The 15,659-nt window shown below is 47.0% G+C and overlaps 1 protein-coding gene across 1 annotated transcript in view; it reads right to left on the reverse strand.

Moving 5' to 3' along the window:
* LOC135028869 (E3 SUMO-protein ligase RanBP2-like) overlaps positions 1–15,659 on the reverse strand; it is a 306,830-nt gene that overhangs the window by 156,358 nt on the left and 134,813 nt on the right. Inside the window, exon 16 of the mRNA XM_063953806.1 lies at positions 4,900–5,082. Coding sequence (XP_063809876.1) covers positions 4,900–5,082 — 183 coding nt within the window. The remainder of the gene's footprint in view (positions 1–4,899; positions 5,083–15,659) is intronic.

Raw genomic sequence — 15,659 nt, forward strand, 5'->3', positions numbered from 1 at the left:
TAAACTGAGTAAAGTGATGGCAGAGACAGGATTGACATGGCCAGAAGCTTTACCCATTGTACTGTACAGCATCAGAACCACTCCCAGGTCCCCTCTTAATCTGTCTCCCTTTGAAATCTTGTTTGGTCGACAACCGCATGTTATGATTAACCCTCAGGATGATTTGAAGTGTAACAATGAAGTGACTGTAAAATACTTGATTAACATGAGTAAACAGTTAAGGAATCAAAATGATAATCTGAAGATAGTGATTCCTGATTTACCAGATAGTAATTGCCATGACATTGAACCTGGGGATTATGTAATGATACGGAATTTTCTACGCTCAGGTTGCCTTATTGACAGATGGGAAGGACCATACCAGGTCTTATTGACTAGCACTACAGCATTGAAGGTTGCTGAGAGAGAGACTTGGGTTCATTCGTCCCACTGTAAAAAGGTTGCTGATCCAGAGAGGTCCCGTGATAAGGAACAGACGGTAGAGGTTGTATCACTGGAGTGTCTGTTCCAGGAGGATTAAGGCGGCACCTGAGCATTGAAAATCACAAGACCAAAAGCAGTTGTCGATCCCCTGTTCCCTTTTATTGTTTTTCTCCAACTTCCCATCCCCTCTCCTTCAAATTATTTTTTCCCCCTTCTCATTCTTCTCCGTTTCCTCCTACAAGATGGACTTGCCCCAAGAGACTGTGATCCGGATTTTCCTGTTGACCATGATGTTGACCAGAGCAGTCTGTTCCGGCGAGAGTACCATGGAGGTCGAGAGAGGTTCTGGAATGGGTTCTGATGACAGAGATGGAGGCGTAGTTTTCCAAGAACAACATAATCAACAAGCAAAGGAGAGTATCAGAAAACGATCCGATAGCATTGACCATAGAAGGAATTGTGAAGGATTGTTAGCTGAAGAAAACTGTATCTGTCGGCTCTGTAACAATGTCATTGAGGATGGGTGCATAAAGAAATGCCAATCCAGTTTTAATATCCATATGGACCGGCATCCATTGAGTGACTATCACTCCTTAGTGGGTAGTGTGTTAAATAAAACAGATTGTTGGGTATGCTCTCAAGTACCTCAAGGTCATAGCAAATCGGGGCTAGTACCATTTCCTTTAACGTTAGGGGAGGTACTTGAGTTAAGTGGTGGGAGACCGGTGGACAGGAGGTTTAATATCTCCAGCCCTCCTAGTTTGAAGCTCCACCAATACCATGTGGATAGGTCCCTATTATGTTTTAACATCTCCAATCCCCGAAAGCCGGGAAATTGGGAAGTGTCATGGAGTAATCAGACCATGACCTTTTCGCATAGAGCAGATAGAATGCCTACAGATACAGAGCTTATACGCCACATAGCCAGTAGAGGAAAATCTTTCCGGTATAGATATACCTTAGGAAATAGGATTACGAGAGTCGGAGAGGTATCACCAGGATACTGTGCACATATCATACAACCTGATACGTGTACTAAGCAGATGGAAGAATTAGGGTTAGGAGATTTCACATGGAAGGTGTGTAATATGGTTATGTCCTACTCCGTCCCATATGTTCTCCCCGATGATGCATATTTCATATGCGGGAGAAAGGCGTATAAGTGGCTTGCCCCAAACTCTGAAGGATTGTGTTATATTGGAAAAGTACTGCCTGAAGTAATGACTGTATCACATGACAAAATGAAAGACATACACCGTGTTGCCCAAACTCCTTATACTCACACCCATTACGAGCACGTAGTTAAACGGCACCTGATAGAAAGAACAGAGCATCCGGCCTCTGACATGATCCATGAATCCACCGGGATTCAGTTTCTAATCGCGTTAGACATCACTCGCACCGCCAGAGGAGTGTTGAATTATAAATACATATCTGCGCTCGCCAATTTGTTAGATAATATCACTGAAATGTATGATGACACGTTTAGGTATACCGGAAGAGAACTTCAGGCTTATAAAACAGAACTGGTACAGCATAGAATGGTTCTTAATTACCTCACAGCAGTGACAGGCGGATATTGTGTCACACTGGCAACACAATACGGCGTGAAATGTTGCACATATATTACGAATAGCACCGAGGACCCGGTCGAGGTCATAGACCAAAAGATGGACGATATTCTCCAACTGAAGTGGGAATTTCGCAGGAGACACAATCTCACTCTTGCTGCTGTAGGTAATGAGCTGACTGGTTGGGTGTCATGGTTGAACCCGCGAAATTGGTTCTCTGGTTTAGGAGACTGGGCTCAAGGAGTCATAATGGATATTGGGAAGTTTCTCCTATGTATCTTAGGTGTTATCATAACGATTGGTTTGATATTTAGATGCGGTCAGGCTTTAATGAGGTGCAATCGTCGTACTAAGGTAATGAGTTTAAGGAGTGAGGAAACTGTAATTCCAATGGACTTGATTTATGACCCAAATGTAGAAACAATGATGTGATGAAAATGCGATTTCTACGGTCCGTTTCTTTCACCTGTTTTTCCGTTTCCTCCAAGGTAAAAAAGACCCACTTGGACGAGGAATTTGATGAGCCGATATATACAGACAACAGAGAGATTAAAGAAGAAGTTTTGACAACCTGATACACAGATTTTTGATGAACTATGCCATGGATCCCCAGTTTCCCTAGAAATTTTAAAATTACGCTAGCCCAACACTTTTGTAAATCTATGGACATTGACAGCTTTTGCTCGCACCTTATGGGCAAAAGCACAAAGAAGACTGCATTCAACAGACATCAAACAAGACCTCAATCGACGAATGTACATTTACCTGACATAGAATACCACCGCATTTACCGTAATTATGTCTTTTCTTCATTTCTACAACCCTCAGGTAAATGACACACATAGTCGATAGGGAATACAGGCACAGATATCAGCAATCACATATCTCCCCCATTCATGTATCATCAACTAAAATGTGCTCCCCCATTTTGTTACAACCAAAGCCGAAAAGAGCTCGGTAAAGTTTGACAGCCCATCCACAGACCCGTACCACGGGATAAGAAGGAATTCAAATGTATACTTCGCAATACCTCGAAGCTTGATGTACCACACGTACGGCACGATGATACATGACCCCCCAAACATGGACTCATACACACATGCTTCTGCTATCTCACTAGGTCATACCCTTTTCCTACCTTCTCCTCTCCTCCCCTACCCAACCATGTAAATGTATTAACCCCTGACATATATTTTTCTCTTTTGAAATGTTTTAGAAGGTGGCAGTTATTGTTGACTGCCAAAGGGTGGACTGTCAAAGTCAGAAAAATATCTCTATGCACACTACCATATTTGCACCTCACACAGGTCCGTGCTGCGCATGCGTGCGCTCTCCCGTACGTGCGCATACTCACAGTCGCGGGCACCCGCAGGCGCACGGTATGCGTATTTACGGTAGAGTTTATGTGATCGTAGCGTGCGACTCAATCGTTACATATTTTCACTATATAATGTATTTTGTAGATCATGGTCCCTTTGATAGATTCTGAAAGTTTAGTTAACATAGCATGTTCCTGAACAGAGATCCCTCTTTGTATTGTACGAAGGGTCTAACAGGGGTCATACAGTGGTGTTTGGTACCCATCGGAAGAGTATTTAAATAGCAATATTCCGGTGTTGGTTTGGAGCGGATTAATCGCTCGTGCGAATAGTTATGGACATAAGAAGTTTATGTCCATTTACTATTATTTGTTCTTATTTAGTCATGCGGCGGGAAACTCAGTGTCCCACCCACCTGAACAGTTGGAAGCAGTCACAGCCCACCTGTATGAATCAACCTATGACCTTTTGTTATAATGCGAAGCCGAATTCCTGTGTCCAATGAACAATGAGATTGTAGGGACCATTGAATTGCATTGTGTGTGGGGCATAAATAGGCAGGCCGACCATATCCAGTTCACTCTCTTCAACGGTTCTCATTGCTGATAATCGGGAGCTGGATATCGAGGCGCATGCGATCGTTTCCCCTTGTGCGTAAGTTTTCTCCGCAACTATATTGATCTTCTTGTTATTGTGGGCCAATTTCTCTCTCTCTCTCTCCCCTCTTTCTCTCTTATTTTCTCTTAAATAGTAATTGTATTATATTTCCTGTGTAGTTATCTGGTTAGGTAGTCTATGTTATATTGTAGTGTATGATTTGTATTTGTATTAATTCTTTTGCAAGTATATCATTCAAAATATATATTAGGCGTTGGACCCTAAGCCCAGGTATCTGTGTATTTCTTATAGTGTCTAGTATTCTCAGAGCGTCGGTGACGCTCAAACAGCTTTTAAGTTAATAAGGTTACACTAGGTTGCATCTACACCCTATCTCTACACTAAGGTTTTACAGCATATTTCATTGTTTATGGTTTAGATATAAAGGTTTAACGTTGTGAGCGTCAGCGCCGCTCGTGATCTCCTCGTGGTCTCGAGCGTCCGCTACGCTGATAGCGTAGCATTACGGTAGTCGCTCACCTATAAGTGTGCCCGATACCAACAGCGTATTCTCGTGAGCGTCTGTATCGCTCGAGCAGCCCGCTCCCGATACAGCGTCCGTTACACTATAGTGAACCATTACGTTAGTCAGCAGCCAATAGCGTGCCTACCTGTGATCTCTTGGCCGTGAGCGAAAGTGACGCTTGAGCGTCTCGACCACGGCTAAGCGATTGTTACGCAACGTGCGTACCCTTACGGTACTTCATACGTAGATAGCGTACAGTGTTCTTAGACCTCATAAAGGGTTTTATATACGATAAATATTCAGCTTTATCATTACTTAAGCAATCCTACCAACTGGAAGATTCCTATTAATACCACTCTTATATTAAAATTAGGCTGCATGGCGGTGAGGACCCAGATATGGCTTTATTATGCAAAGCTGAAACCATATCACTGCTGCAGTTTCCCCAAGCAAAATGGAGTACCTTTGATGTTTTGCCAGGCGATATAGAGAACTTTGATGGAGAAGGAGTTGAGTGCTTTATAGCAGAAGATGACATGAAGGACTGTGCATCTCTGACATGTGGGCTATGTTCTTCACAAACTTCTCCAAGAGTTTGCCTAACATCATCCAGCATCTCTTCAACAGATTCAACAGGAACAGGCAGCTGCAATGAAAGTCACGTGATAGTTGACTAAATGTACTACAGTGCTGTTCAAAATATCTTAAAAACAAAAAGGATAAAACAGAAGAACTCCCTGAAAAATACAAACTTTTTTTTAAAACAATGAAAACATATTTAGCAGGTCTTCTAGACAGCAGATAAAACTATATAATGCCGACCGTGTAACATGCAGGGTCCGTTTCTACTTATAATCCCCAATATCCCACTTTTATTAAGACTCAGCAGGACCTCCAGGTTCTCAAAAGGAAAATAGGATTTTAAATACCTACCAGTAAATTTTTTTCACGTAGTTCATAAGGGATATTGGGGAGACAAAGGAGCCAGTGCACTTTAAATTTCTTAACCTGGGTGTGCTGGCTCCTCCCATCTATGCCTCCTACCACAGGCAGTTATAGGTAAAACAGTGCCCGAAGGAGAAAGGACATACTTGAAAGAAGGAACATAACGAGTGGTGAGATTTACACACCAGCACACCACTAACATACAACAATCAGCAACGGCTGGCAAGAACAGCTGAACAGGTAACCATATAACAGAGAACGTGCAGAAAGTCACCGCACAGAGGCGGGTGCCCAATATCCCTTATGGACTACGAGAAAAAGATTTACCAGTAGGCATTTAAAATCCTATTTTCTTTAGAATCCATAAGGGATATTGGGGACACATTCGTACGAGGAGGATGTCTCATGCTTCCAGAACGGGCGGGAACGTGCGGAGACACCTGCAGCACCGCCTACCCAAACTGTGTATCCTCTTTGGCCAGGGTATCAAACTTGTAGAACTTCACAAAGGCGTTCTTTCCCGACCAGGTAGCCGCTCGGCACAGCTGCAGGGCCGAAACTCCACGGGCAGCCACCCAAGAAGAGCCCACTGATCTTGTAGAGTGGGCCTTCAGAGACTGTGGAACAGGTAAGGCTGCCAACACATAGGCTTGCTGAATAGTGAGCTGAAGCCAACGAGCAATGGACTGCTTTGAAGCAGGGCAACCTTTTTCTGTGCATCATACAGCACGAATAAGGAATCAGTCTTTCTGATCCAAGCTGTCCTCTTGACATAGATCTTCAAGGCTCGCACAGCATCCAATGCCGGGGCAGAAGCGCCAAAACTTGACGTGATCACAATAGGTTCATTCAAGTGGAACGCAGAGATGACGTTCGGCAGGAACTGCTGCCTAGTCCTGAGCTCCTCTCTGTCCTCGTAAAACACCAGGTATGGACTTTTATACGATAAGGCCCCCAATTCTGAGACACGTCTAGCAGAAGCCAGGGTCAGTAACATCACCGTCCTCCACGTGAGGTACTTGTCTTCTACAGTCATCAGAAGTTCAAACCAGGAGGACTGCAGAAATCATAACACCACATCCAAATACCAAGGTGCCGTAGGCGGCACAAATGGAGGTTGGATGTGAAGCACCCCCTGCAAGAAGGTCTGAACTTTAGGCAGTATAGCCAACTTCTTTTGGAAGAAGATTGAAAGAGCTGAAATCTGAACCTTAATGAATCCCAGATGTAAGCCTTGATCTACTCCAGTCTGCAGGAAACAAAGAAATCTTCCCAAGTGAAACTCGGCAGATGGATATGTGCGTTCCTCGCACCAGGAGACATATCTCCGCCAGATATTATGATAGTGTTTTGATGTCACAGGTTTCCTGGCTTGCATCAGTGGCAATGACCTTTTTGGAAAGTCCCTTGTGAGCTAGGATGTTCCGCTCAACTTCCAGACCATCAAACAAAGCCGCCGTAAGTCCAGGTAGACGAACTGTCCATGTTGAAGATCTCTTCTCAATGGGAGAGGCAAAGGGTCTTCGACGGACATGTCCAGAAGATCCAAGTACCAAGCCCTCCGAGGCCAATCAGAATTGTCTGGACTCTGATTCCTGATTCGCTTGAGCACCCTTGGAACAATGGAATCGGAGGAAACAGGTAGACCAGCCGGTAAGACCACAGCGATGTCAGAGCGTCTACTGCCCTCACCTGAGGGTCCCTGGTTTGTGAGCAGTACCAACGAAGCTTCTTGTAGTGCTGAAACACCTGGTGGTGGAGCCCCCACTCTCTCGAGTGGAGATCGTGACAATTTAGGAAGTCCGCTTCCAAGTGGTCTACTCCCGGAATGAAGATTGCGGACATTGCTCTTGCATTTCTTTCTGCCCAGAGGAGTATCCTTGACACCTCTCGCATGCAGGCTCTGCTTTTTGTCCCTCCTTGTCGACTGATGTACGCCACTGCTGTGGTGTTGTCAGACTGTACCTGCATCTTCATGGAAAATGAGGTAAGGGCTCTTGTGAGACAAGGCCCCCAACTCAGACACCCGCCGTGCGGATGCCAATGCCAAAAGCATCACCACTTTCCAAGTGAGAAACTTCAACTCTATCTCTTGTAGTGTCGATCCGATTGAAGGAACTGCCACACCACATGAAGGTCCCATGGTGCCACTGGAGGCACAAATGGAGGCTGGATGTGCAGAACCCCTTTCACGAAGGTCTGAACCTCTGGAAGAGAGGCCAATTGTTTTTGGAAGAACACTGACAAGGCCGAAATCTGGACCTTGATTGACCCCAATCGGAGGCCCGCCTCCACACCAGCCTGCAGAAAATGGAGACAACGTCCCAACTGAAACTCTTCCGTAGGATCCTGCTTGGACTCAAACCAAGACACATTTTCTCCAAATACGGTGGTAATGTTTCGACGTTACTCCTTTCCTGGCCTGAATAAGGGTGGGGATGACTTCCTTGGGAATACCCTTACGGGCTAGGATCCGGCGCTCAACAGCCATGCAGTCAAACGCAGCCGCGGTAAGTCCTGATAAACTAGCGGCCCCTGCTGAAGCAGGTCCTCGCGAAGAGGAAGAGGCCGAGGATCTTCTATGAGCAACTCCTGAAGATATGGGTACCAAGCCCTCCTTGGCCAGTCTGGGACAATGAAGATTGCTCGAACTCTTATTCTTTTTATCTTTAGAACTTTTGGAATGAGAGGAAGTGGAGGGAATACATACACCGACTGAAACACCCACGGTGTCACATGTGCATCCACTGCTATTGCTTGAGGGTCTCTCGACCTGGAACATTATTTCTGAAGCTTCTTGTTGAGAGAGATGCCATCATGTCTACTTGAGGAACTCCCCAAAGCCTTGTCACCTCTGCGAAGACTTCTTGGTGGAGGCCCCACTCTCCTGGATGGAGATCATGTCTGCTGAGGAAGTCTGCTTCCCAGATGTCTACTCACGGAATGAAAATTGCCGACAGAGCCTTTACATGTCTTTCTGCCCAGAGGAGGATCTTCATCACCTCTGCAACTGCCGCTCTGCTTTTCGTTCCGCCCTGCCTGTTTATGTACGCGACTGCCGTTACATTGTCCGACTGGATCTGCATGGAATGATCTTGAAGATGTACCGCTTGATGAAGGCCATTGTAAAATGGCTCTCAATTCTAGCACGTTTATGTGAAGGCAGGCTTCCTGACTTGCCCATTTTCCTTGGAAGCTTTCCCCCTTAGTGACAGCTCCCCAGCCTCAGTGACTTGCATCCGTGGTTACCAGGACCCAGTCCTGAATCCCGAACCTGCGTCCCTCTAGTAGGTGAGAACTGTGTAGCCACCACAGGAGCGAAATCCTGGATTTTGACGACCGGATTATCTTCCGATGCATGTGTAGGTGGGATCACGACCACTTGTCCCACTGGAATACCCTGGCATGGAACCTGCCAAACTGTATGGCCTCGTAGGCCGCCACCATCTTGCCCAACAACCAAATGCACTGATGGATCGACACAAGATGGTTTCAATATGTGTTTTACCATTTTTTGGATTTCCAGAGCCTTTTCCACCGGAAGAAATACTCTCTGAACCTCTGTGTCCAGAATCATCCTGAGAAAAGACAATCTTGTCGTCGGTTCCAACTGTGACTTCGGATCATTTATGATCCAACCGTGTTGTTGGAGTATTGACAGGGAGTGTGTGATGTTTTGTAACAATTGCTCCCTGGATCTCGCCTTTATCAGGAGATCGTCTAGATAAGGAATTATATGGACTCCTTCTTGACGCAGGAGGACCATCATCTCCACCATCCCCTTGGTGAAAAGCCCTCTGAGCCGTGGAGATACCGAAAGATAACGTCTGGAATTGGTAATGGCAATTCTGAATCGCGAATCACAGATAAGCCTGGTGAGGAGGATAAAAGGGAACATGCAGGTAAGCATCCTTTATCTACTGACCCCCTGTAATCCCCCTCCTCCAGAGTGGAAATCACTGCCCCCAGTGATTCCATCTTGAACCGTTTTTAGTAGAGATTCAGATTTTTAGGTTCAGGGGCGGTCTGACCAAGCCGTCCAGTTTCGGAACAACAAGGAGGCTTGAATAACCCCCTCCCTTTGTTGTGACCCAGGCACCAGGACTATGACCTGGTCCTGACAGAACATTTGAATTACCGATATAACTGCTTCTCTTCCTGGATGAGACGCCGGCAAGGTCAAATTTAAAAATCGGCATGGGGGAACGTCTAGATTCGTACCCATGGGACACTATATGTAAAACCCAGGGATCCAGGTCAGATTGACTCCAATTCTGACTGAGTAGTTTTAGACGTGCCCCCACCCGAGCGACCTCCCACGAGGGAGGCCTAGTGTCATGCTGTACACATGGCAGAAGTATGTGGTAACCTGAAGCCGCTGTAGACATCTTTATGTCTCTTCCCCTAAGGGGAACCCTTTCGCTGTACTTACTGGGTCGAAAAGACTGCATGTGAGGGTGATCTCTTTGCCGGTGCCCGTGCAGAGGGCAAAAAATGTCAACTTACCTGCGGTAGCCGCTGAGACCAACGCCTCCAGTCCATCACCAAATAAGGCCTCACCTTTGTATAGGAGATCCTCCATATTTCTTTTGGAATTTGCATCCGCGTTTCACTGGCGAACCCCCAACGCTTGCCGAGCCGATACTGCCCTGGTAGCGGCTTGTGAACTGAAGAGTCCATTATCTTTTATTGCTCCTAGCATGTATGCGGCAGCGTCTTTGATATTTCCTAACTTAGGGAGTATCTCATCTTTATCAATCGTGTCAATTTCTGATGACACGTTCTCTGACCATTTTGTAATAGCGTGCACACCCACGCGCAAGCAATAGTGGACCTGAACAGTGTCTCTTTGCAACATATAGTTTTCACCTTTTGGATCGTCGGCCTGTTTAGTGAAGCCGTGCCAGGTATAGGGAGAATTACCTTCTTTATCACCCTAGACAGAGCACTGTCTAACACAGGGGGTGACTGCCGGGAAAGAATATATTAAGCTCGTCTTATTTCATCTATTTCCCTGGAATCCCTATCGGCTACACAGGACTCAGAGTCCGCGTCGGTAGCAGTAGTCATAACATTTGTAAATGGACTTTGTGACCCAGAGAGGGTCGCCTGCAGATGGAAGAAACAGAATGCTGACTAACATATCTTCTACATATCCAGCATGCAGCCTTAGATGCAGCCTTAACCAATCCCCATGCAGGCTCTTGGTGTGCCGGTAGCGTCACCACCTTTCAACTCTGCGTACCCAAGCGGTTTCCTCCGTGAAGGAACTCCCTGCTTCAGATATGTCACCTACAGATACACTGGGACTAATAGGGGACAGACCTCTGTCAGAAGGACACATAAAAGGCGGTTAGCCAGTTCACACCCCTAGTGCAAACACAAATCTGTGAAATATCATAAAACAGACCTGCAGCGCTTTATAATATAACATGATACAATACAAGCACCATATACACCGCCCCCCCTCCTTTTTTGCACCCTAATACAAGTCAGTAGTGAACCAGCGTTTCTCTGTAGGAGAAAATGGCGCTGAGTTGTGTGCTGGCTTAGCGAGTTAGAAGCCCCGCCCCCATGATGGCACGCTTCTCCCGCTCTTAATTAAATAATTAATTTCACTGGCGGGGGAAGGACAGTGTATGTTAATGTCCCTTTTTGCCATAAACGAGTGTTCATTCTGCCCAGGGCGCCCCCCCTGTGCCCTGCATATGTCTAGCAGTGTATGTGTGTGTGGGCTGTGAGGAGAAAGTTCCGCCTCTCAATGGCGCGCTTCATTCCAACTAATATTTATACTGGCGGGGGTTAGGACAGTGCCTTGGCACTTATGTCCCCTCTTGCCACTGTATTTTGAGGATTTATATGCTGCCTATGGCACGCACCCCCTACCCCCATAACCCTAACCCCCCTAGCCGCTGCCTAACCCTAACCTTCCCCTGTAAGTGCGTAAACCTAACCCCCCATCCCCAAAATCCTAAAGGGGGGGTGCCTAACCCTAAGAAACCTCCCCCTCAGTTTACCTCTTGCAGCGCCGTGGTGTGTGGACATTTGGCATCCCGGCTGTCGTGATGTGTACCTATTTGGGATACCGGTGTCAGCATTCCGTATAGTGTCAGGATTCCAGTGTCTGATCTGACTGCCGGGAGCCCGACTGGCAGGATGCTGACCATCCCAAAAGGAGGACACTGCGGCCAAAGGATACAACCTTAGGGGTAAATGTATCAAAGCCAAAACTTTTAGGCAGAAGACCACGTAGCAGCCTTGCAGTTCAGCAGACGCACCATGACGGGCTGCCCATGAAGTTCCCACAGAGCGAGTAGAGTGAGCAGAGACTGTAATCGGTACTGGAAGATCAGCTTGCAGGTAAGCCTGTGAGATAGTCATGCGGAGCCAGCGGGCCAAAGTGTGTTTATTGGCAGGCTAGCCACTCTTGTGGAATAAAGAGAGAACAAATAAATAATCTGTTTTCCTAATGGAACTAGTACGGTCCACGTTTATCCTCCGAGCATGTACCACATCCAAAAAAGCCTCCTCTTTGGAGAGATCGGGTATCTGGATGGCTGAAACAATTTTCTCGTTGATATGCAACTGGTACACCACCCTGTTTGGTCCATAGGACTGCTCTGTTATGATGAAAATATCAAGAAGAGGGAGCGGCATGAGAGTGATTTCAAATCAGAGACTCTGCATGCTGAGGCGATTGTCAGGAGAAGTCTTAGCCGTCAACCATTTGATTTCAGATTTCAACGGTTCGAAGGGAGACTGCTGCAAGGCCCAAAGAACCAAGGCCAAATCCCAAGGAGCTACTGGAGGGACAAAGGGAGGCTGAATCCGGAGTACCACCTGAAGGAAGGTACGTACATCTGGCAAAAGGAGCAAGTCGTCTCTGGAACCAGACAGAGCTGAGAACTGAACCTTGTGAAGGCGAAGGCCCATGTCAAGGCCAGCCTGCAGAAATGCAGAGAGTCTAGAAATCCGAAATACCATAGGATCATAGTGCACCACTAAAAGTAGGAGTGTCATATGCGGTAATAGATGCGTGCTGAGGCCTGTATCCGTGCATAGAGCATAGTTTGAATACCCGATCTGGAAAAACCTTTATCCCTTAGGATGGATGACTCAAGAGCAAGTCCGGGTGCAGGCAGGGACCTTGTGAAAAAGAGGTCTGGTTGAAGAGGAAGTGGAAACAGCACGTCGATGGAGAGACACTGCAGATCCGTGAACCAATGGTGTCTGGGTCATACTGGAGCCACCAGAATGAGCCCTCCTCTTTGAATTTGCATAGTAATCTGAGAAGGAGAGACCGCACTAATCTGGTACTCATGACCGGTGCTGAAACCTCAGGTGCGTGGTAAGAGAGGTAGGGATAGTGGCAGGTTCTTTTTGGAGAAGCCCTGACAGTCGTTCCCCTGACTGAAGTCAGGTCGCCAGAGACCCGGACCCTAGTTCTATAGTAAGTGGGGAAAGGAATTCTCATTAGTACATACCTCAGGAAGGTAAAGAAGAAAAAAACAAACAAAAAACAACTCTATAGAAGCTGGAGCTTCTCAGCAGGACCGCTTCCATCAGCACATTTCTAAGACTGAGGGCTACAGGGGCATAGAGAGGGAGGACTCTTCACACCTCTAAAAATTATAATAATAATAAATAATACGATTTTACTTACCGGTAAATCTATTTCTCGTAGTCCGTAGTGGATGCTGGGGACTCCGTAAGGACCATGGGGAATAGATGGGCTCCGCAGGAGACCGGGCACTTTAAGAAAGAATTATGAATACTGGTGTGCACTGGCTCCTCCCTCTATGTCCCTCCTCCAGACCTCAGTTAAGGAAACTGTGCCCGGAAGAGCTGACAGTACAAGGAAAGGGTTTTGGAATCCAGGGTAAGACTCATACCAGCCACACCAATCAGACCGTATAACTTGTGATAACCTTACCCAGTTAACAATATGAACAACAACAGAGCATCAGATAAACCTGATGCAACCATAAAATTACCCTTATTTAAGCAATAACTATATACAAGTATTGCAGAAGAAGTCCGCACTTGGGACGGCATCCACTACGGACTACGAGAAATAGATTTACCGGTAAGTAAAATCTTATTTTCTCTAACGTCCTAGTGGATGCTGGGTACTCCGTAAGGACCATGGGGATTATACCAAAGCACCCAAACGGGCGGGAGAGTGCGGATGACTCTGCAGCACCGAATGAGCAAACTCAAGGTCCTCCTCAGCCAGGGTATCAAACTTGTAGAACTTTGCAAAGGTGTTTGAACCCGACCAAGTAGCCGCTCGGCAAAACTGTAATGCCGAGACCCCTCGGGCAGCCGCCCAAGAAGAGCCCACCTTCCTTGTGGAGTGGGCTTTTACTGATTTTGGAGGCGGCAAGCCAGCCGCAGAATGAGCTTGCTGAATCGTGTTACAGATCCAGCGTGCAATAGTTTGCTTTGAAGCAGGAGCATCCAGCTTGTTGGATGCATACAGGATAAACAGCGACTCAGTTTTCCTGACTCTAGCCGTTCTGGCTACATAAACCTTCAAAGCCCTGACTACGTCCAGTAACTCGGAATCCTCCAAGTCACAAGTAGCCACAGGCACCACAATAGGTTGGTTCATATGAAAAGATGACACCACTTTTGGCAGAAATTGCGGACGAGTCCGCAATTCTGCCCTATCCATATGGAAAACCAGATAGGGGATTTTATGTGACAAAGCCGCCAATTCTGACACACGCCTCGCCAAGGCTAATAGCATGACCACCTTCCACGTGAGATATTTTAACTCCACGGTTTTAAGTGGCTCAAACCAGTGTGATTTCAGGAAACTCAACACCACGTCAAGATCCCAAGGTGCCACTGGAGGCACAAACGGGGGCTGAATATGCAGCACTCCCTTTACAAACGTCTGAACTTCAGGCAGAGAAGCCAGTTCTTTTTGAAAGAAAATTGATAGGGCCGAAATCTGGACCTTAATGGACCCCAATTTTAGGCCCAAAGTCAGTCCCGACTGTAGGAAGTGAAGGAAACGGCCCAGCTGGAATTCCTCTGTAGGGGCCTTCCTGGCCTCACACCAAGCAACATATTTTCGCCATATATACGGTGATAATGTTTAGCCGTCACGTCTTTCCTAGCCTTTATTAGCGTAGGAATAACTTCATCCGGAATCCCTTTTTCTGCTAGGATCCGGCGTTCAACCGCCATGCCGTCAAACGCAGCCGCGGTAAGTCTTGGAACAGACAGGGCCCCTGCTGCAACAGATCCTGCCTTAGAGGCAGAGGCCATGGGTCCTCTGTGAGCATTTCTTGCAGCTCTGGATACCAAATCCTTCTTGGCCAATCCGGAACAATTAGTATTGTTCTCATTCCTCTTTTTCTTAGGATTCTCAGTACCTTGGGTATGAGAGGAAGAGGAGGAAAAACATAAACCGACTGGAACACCCACGGTGTCACTAGTGCGTCTACAGCTATCACCTGAGGGTCTCTTGACCTGGCGCAATACCTCTGTAGTTTTTTGTTGAGGCGGGATGCCATCATGTCCACCTGTGGCAGCTCCCACCGACTGGCAATCTGCGCGAAGACTTCTTGATGAAGTCCCCACTCCCCCGAGTGGAGGTCGTCTGATTGAATCAGCACCGATTTGGTCGCGAAGCAGGGTCTCCGCTTGACTTAGAGCGTTGTATATGGCCCTTAGTTCCAGGATATTGATGTGAAGGCAAGTCTCCTGACTTGACCATAGACCCTGGAAATTTCTTCCCAGTGTGACTGCCCCCCACCCTCGGAAACTTGCATCCGTGGTCACCAGGACCCAGTCCTGAATGCCGAATCTGCGACCCTCGAGAAGGTGAGCACTCTGCAGCCACCACAGAAGAGACACCCTGGCCCTGGGGGATAGGGTGATCAGCCGATGCATCTGTAGATGTGATCCGGACCACTTGTCCAACAGATCCCATTGAAAGGTCCTCGCATGGAACCTGCCGAAGGGAATGGCCTCGTATGATGCCACCATCTTCCCCAGGACTCGCGTGCAGCGATGCACCGACACCCGTTTCGGCTTTAAGAGGTCTCTGACCAGTGTCATGAGTTCCTGATCCTTCTCCGTCGGGAGAAAAACCCTCTTCTGTTCTGTGTCCAGAATCATGCCCAGGAAGGGCAGACGCGTCGTAGGAATCAGCTGCAACTTTGGAATATTCAGAATCCAGCAGTGCTGTTGTAACACTTCCCGAGAGCGTGCTACGCTGATCAGTAACTGCTCTCTGGACCTCGCCTTTATGAGGAGATCGTC

The sequence above is a fragment of the Pseudophryne corroboree genome, chromosome 2, assembly GCF_028390025.1.
Source record: "Pseudophryne corroboree isolate aPseCor3 chromosome 2, aPseCor3.hap2, whole genome shotgun sequence".
Classification (NCBI taxonomy): Eukaryota; Metazoa; Chordata; class Amphibia; order Anura; family Myobatrachidae; genus Pseudophryne; species Pseudophryne corroboree.